General features: G+C 33.3%; 1 protein-coding gene across 1 annotated transcript; it reads left to right on the top strand.

Moving 5' to 3' along the window:
* Positions 1-224: 224 nt before the first annotated feature.
* LOC114322537 (uncharacterized) lies at positions 225-5228 on the top strand. The gene is made up of 3 exons (XM_028269879.2): positions 225-561; positions 3471-3670; positions 4835-5228. The coding sequence occupies exons 1-3, from the start codon at positions 472-474 to the stop codon at positions 5079-5081; spliced, it is 537 nt and encodes a 178-aa protein (XP_028125680.2). The 5' UTR covers positions 225-471; the 3' UTR covers positions 5082-5228.
* Positions 5229-5820: the final 592 nt, after the last annotated feature.

Here is a 5820-nt window from a genome sequence, read left to right as displayed (position 1 = left end):
ATTTTTTCAAAAAATTATTAAATGGTGGGATCCAAATAAATACACTTCACAAACTCTTGCAAGGGAGGTTTCCTATTAAAAATAAAAAAAAAAATTAAAAAAAGAATCTCTTGTAAGGAAGGTTAGTATAATTTGACTAATTTGGAGGGTAGACTGTAATAACTGCAAATATTAAGGAGGTCATTGTAATTTGCCATAATAGTGACTCCTCCCACAACAATAGTACACAATCAAAACCCAAAAAACCCACATAGCGTTTATCTTCTTCCAATTGAAGTTGAGTGTTCTCTCCACTTTACCGAACTTTACCGAATACCAAACGAGGCCTTATTGGGTTCATTGTCATCTATTTTAATTTTTTTTTCTTTCTTGCTTTTAATCTCACTGGTTCTTTATTTTCTTGCAAAACCCTCTGTTGCTTTTTGTGTGTGAGTTAGAACAAGTGGTTGTGCAGTGGAAAATACTGATCTGATGGCTTCAAAACTGGTTTTGTTGGTGGTTTTTGTCTTCGATCTCATTGCTTTTGCACTTGCTGTTGCTGCTGAGCAGAGGAGGGCTAAAGTGAGTTCCATTTCTATGCTTCTCCTTCCTCCTCTCTCCCTTTTTCTTCCATTTTCCTTTCTATTTTCTCGCATATATATATATATATATATATATGTTGTTTTTGCTTCATATGTGTTGTGGACAAAGTGGGTATTCTATTTTACCAAAATTTGAGTAGAAGCTTATTTGATATGAACCACACCCATGAACAAACAAACTCAGATTTAAGCATAAATTTGGGTAAAAAGCTTCACTAAGTTGGTAAATTTGAGAGCCACAAAATAGCCTTGAAAATTTGAAGTAAACATTTGATTTTATTTTATTTGATTTGGTAAAAGATTGATAAAACTCAATCAATTTTTAACAAGCTTGGGTCAAGGAGTGAAGGTGTTTTGAGTGATTTCACCCAAATTTAAATTTGATATAGGTTTTGACTCAAGAATTGGAGATGCCCTAATTTGCTTATTTTTGGGTCTCAAGTAATTTTTTTTGTAATAAAATAAGATACCCACTTTGTTGATGAAGGAAGGGAATTGTGATTTCCCTTGTTTTAAATTCAAGTAATTTATGAATTCCCTAGATGAGTTCTTGGCAGCAATCACCATATTAGCACTTAAATACAACCTCTAGCACAATATTCAGGTTCATGGAACATTCTGCCGAAGGTTGTTTTCATTTTAGGTTGTGTTTATATCTTAGATTTGGGGAGGGATTTGTAAAGATCCAAACACAGGCTTAGTTTTGCATTAGAGATATGAATGTAGTTGTGAGGAAAAAGTGGCAATTCTGGCTTTCCACAATCAATAACTTGTGCTGTTAATAAGGGTATTGCTGCTTCTCCCCACTGTGCCTACTTATAATTGCAAAAACATCTGTACTATGATTGGATGTGTTTGTACTTGTTGATCTCTTGAATTCTAGCAGAAATGAAGCCAGATTTGGATAGAGAAGTTTGGGTTGTTTAATGGAAGATATTTGGTTGGTGAAGTGAAGTGGGAAAAAAAAGAAAAAAGAAAAGAAAAGAAAAACTTTACAGTTTTTGCTATCTGATGCAAACATTCCCCATCCAAAGCCCAGAAAGAGAATCACATATTTAGTTGTAGTGAAGTAAAGTAGGTGTTGATTGCAATGGAGGTGGAGACAACTGTTGTAATATTGGTGGCTAACACAACAACCATGGTCATCATGGGATGTTGGAAGTGGCAGTGATGACAATATGGTGGTGGTGGAGGCAGCTGTGATATTGATGGTGTGGGGCAGTTTAGGTAGTGTTTAGGGGGCATCTTGAGAAAATGGGAAAATATTTAAGAATTGTTTCACAAATGGGAAAATATGGTATTATGAAGTTCTTTATAATTTTCCTTAACTTAGAAATCTAGAAACATCTACAGTTCCGAGCATGCTTTGAGCTATTCAATGACCTCGTTTGGTAAAACTTAGTTTCAGCATTTTTAAATTTTGAAACACATGCTTAAGCGGTTGTACTTAGGAATCGTAGGGTGTTTGGTGAAACTTTTTGCCTTTTCAGATTATTTGTTTTTTCAGCTCAAAGTAAGGGAATTTTTTTTGAGTTTGGTTTGAGTTTCTAGTGGTTTTCTATCTTAAACCATGGGACTCTCTGATTCTCTAAATTGGCTCTGCATATGTCGTGTGACTTGTGCCTAATAAAATAGGGTGGAAGTGGTGGTCTTGGGGCAAATTTATATTATAATGGGCCTATAAAAAAAGTGAATGGATCATGTAAGAAAAGCAACATCCTAACAGCTCAATGAAAGTGGAAAACAGCCATGTCAGGTTTATTTCATTAGTTGCTTCACTATAATTTCCCATTCCATAGTGGTTGTGTTTTTTTTTTTATAATAAAAATTTTATTCATTGATATTACTATTTAAAATTTTGAAATTTGTACCTGATCACCATAAATGGAAATCTTAGGTAAAGGGGAAGACAAAAACTGACATGAGATGCGATAATAAATAATAATTTTTTTAAAACAAATTAATTTAACTTATCATATAGCCCTTGACATAAAAAAATAGCAAAAAAATGAATTTATATAGCCGATCTCACTTGAGTAAGGCACAAAAAAATACTTGATTTGATTTGGTTCATTCTTTTTCTAAGTTGCTTCCCTTCTTTTGACAACGATTTATTGAAAACTTCAAGTAATCATATTATCAAATAGCCTTTACATAAAATTTTAGCAATGATGAGATTTAGGTGAGTCCCATAAATTGAACCTATTGGTTCAAAAAACCTTATCAGTGACTACGGAAAGAAGAGATATCGAGTTTGGTTTTCACAAACACTCCTTTCTTTCTTTGTTTCTTTTTATTTTTTCTTTCCTTTTTTTTTTTTTTCTTGTTTTTTGTTTTGTTTTTGGTGGTGGTGGTGATGGGGGGATTTTGCACTTCATGTTTGTGTTTGTCTATCTTCTAATTTCTTGGAGCATCTCCAATCCTTGCTCTTTCTTTCCATAAAATTTTAGTGAAATTTTGATTTAAAGCTTGTTCTGATGTAGAACACTCAAATCCTTATGCTATTTTTTTTCATCAAACCAATTTGAAAATTTCCAAACTTGTCCTAAAAACCTGTTTTATCTATGTTTGATATCAAATTTGAGTAATTTATTGTTGGGAATTTGGTGAAGAATTTGGTGAATTCTTGATTTGGTGAAAAAATTGCCTCTCCCTTGATTTGATACAGATTGATGAAATAACTGGAGCACACTTTTAGCCATTTTTCATCAAATTTGAATTTTGTTGGAAAAAATTGATGAAGGATTGGAGTCTGGAGATGCTCTTACAGACTTTATATTGGATTATATCTTTGTCAAATTATAATGTTGAGAAATCAAAATCAGAATGGGTTTCCTCTATTCTCGTTGTCAAGAATCTGGCTCATGCATTACCCATCTTCTCTGACAGTTTACAATTGCTGTAAGAAGTGGTCAAAGCTATTGTCATTATAGTTCTGATATTGAAACCGGCTTGGGTGTGGGGTCGCTGCTGTTCCTCTTGGCCAGCCAACTGCTTATAATGGTAGTTAGTCGATGCATGTGCTGTGGGAGGGCTTTGAGACCTGGCACTTCGAGGGTGTGGGCAATTGTGCTATTCATCACCTGCTGGTATGTGCTCTTGTCGTGCCTAGTTCATGAATTTCCTTTGGGTGTTTGCTCACAGAAATATTTGCAGAGAATCAGATATACAAATACATATATATATATATATAAATATATGGGATTATTAATAAACAAATTATTTATCAAGTCTATTAAATAAATACAAAAATTCTTTTTAGTCTTCTTTTTTTTGTTTTTTTTTTGGATAACTCTGTATCCAGCCCAATGGACTAACTAATCCGGATGATCAATCTCACCGACCACTAGAAGGGGGCCCAATTAAACCGGGGGCAAAGCCCTGTATGGCATGGCTCCAAGAAATTATTTGCATGCATGGAAGGAGCACACCCTTAAGCCTGACCACCACCAGGCCAACCCCTTGAGGTTTTTGAAGTCTATGTATTGAAACTTATTTGAGTGATTCTATTTATACAACAAAAACATCTTCTTACACATTTTATAATTACACCATTTACAAAAATTTAAAATTTTGATTTTACCTTCTTACGCTCACCATACTACCAAACATACTCTCATTCATCTTTACATCCCTATTCTCTCAAACCCTAACTCTATCCCGTAACCTCTGAAGAAAGTGACATGCACAAAAATGACCTTTTGCCAATGTTTTTTTGACTAATTTGTAAATATATTTACATACATAGAGTTTAAAATAAAAAATTTCATTTAATATAGATTGACCAGTAAATAGTTTTCCAATTTTTTCCTTAAGGTTAGTTTGTTTAGGATGAAAGTGAGGGAAAGAGGAAAAAACTTTTGTTTTTCTAAGTTTGTTTAGGATGAAGTGATAGAAACTATAAAAAAAAAATTAATTTTCTTTTACAACCCATGTTAGCATTGTAATTAAGTTTTTAATTTCTAGCAAAAAAATACAAGAAAATACTTGAATTTGTCCATGTAAGGAGTTACCTATAATTAAAATTTCAAATATATCCATCTTTTTCTTGCAATATTTTCCTTTCCATTTCTTTCTTTCACTTCACTTTCCGCCATTTTTTCTTTTTAATTAAATAGAGCCTAAAGGTAATAATCCCTATATGTACAAGTTCAAAGCCTTGATGTGATCTAGTGTCTCTTTCTAATCTTGTGTAGGAAGATGCTCTTTTCAATATTTCAAAAATCATTCCATTAATTCCTTTGATATCTCAGGGTGACATTTATTATTGCTGAGATTTGCTTGCTCGCTGGCTCGGCGAGAAATGCCTACTACACCAAGACATCGTCAGCCAATCCTCTTTCTTGCAAGACCGTGCGAAAGGGACTCTTTGGGGCTGGGGCTGCCTTCATTGTTTTCACCGGCATAGTCTCTGAGCTTTATTATGTTTACTACTCTAAGGCTAACGACAGTTTCCAGCCTACTAGGGACACTGGTATAGGGATGGGAGCCTACAAGTGAACTCTCTGTTGCAAAGGTGAAGTGTTCTTTGTATCTGTTTCATAGATTTCTTTTTACTTGTTAACCTTCCTGATGATTATGATGAACTTGGATGACAGACTACGTGATACAGTTTGCATTGATATATGACATGTAGATTGCTTTTAATGTGTGTGTAATGTATATATATATTTGTGTCATCGATGAAACGTGCTAGATTCATGATGGAAGCTGAGGACTCTGGTGATCTTTAGCCCAAGTGTGATATTTTTTTAGTTCATTAAAATTGTTTTTTCTGGTTACAGTTGAAAGCTAGGTCATGGCTTTTGTTTAGTTCATCAAATTTGGAATCATGCTTTGAGAAAAGAAGATGAAAATTGGAGAACTAGAAATTTATTTATTTATTGGGGGGGAATGAAGAAGCTGTATATGGAGAAAGTTTTGTCATCACTATTTATCAGAAAAGCCATTTCTGATAGAATTAATTTTTTGGATTTACAGTTAAAACATCATGTGTATGGATCAAACTTGCCTGCAAAAAATTACCTCCTTGGATTTGATATTCTCCTGAGGAGATTAATATTGTATTTATGTTGTGTTTGGATCATAAATTTGGATAGAGATTTGAAAATGAAAAATGAAATGGTGAAAAAATTTAACGTTATTTCATTCACATTTTCTACACTTTTTTTTCTTTTTTGTTTTCAAAGTTCTATTTAAATTCATAATTCAAAACACAGCCTTAGTGTAATATCCATCT

The sequence above is a fragment of the Camellia sinensis genome, chromosome 9, assembly GCF_055761805.1.
Source record: "Camellia sinensis isolate YWXY chromosome 9, ASM5576180v1, whole genome shotgun sequence".
NCBI lineage: Eukaryota > Viridiplantae > Streptophyta > Magnoliopsida > Ericales > Theaceae > Camellia > Camellia sinensis.
Note: the sequence above shows the minus strand (reverse complement) of the source record. Positions and strands in the feature narration are given on the sequence as shown.

Coding starts and splice junctions, on each gene's coding strand:
- LOC114322537 (XM_028269879.2), top strand. CDS start 472: ATGGCTTCAAAACTGGTTTTGTTGGTGGTTTTTGTCTTCGATCTCATT. Junction 562..3,470: donor CTGAGCAGAGGAGGGCTAAA/GTGAGTTCCATT, acceptor CTTCTCTGACAG/TTTACAATTGCTGTAAGAAG. Junction 3,671..4,834: donor GTGCTATTCATCACCTGCTG/GTATGTGCTCTT, acceptor TTGATATCTCAG/GGTGACATTTATTATTGCTG.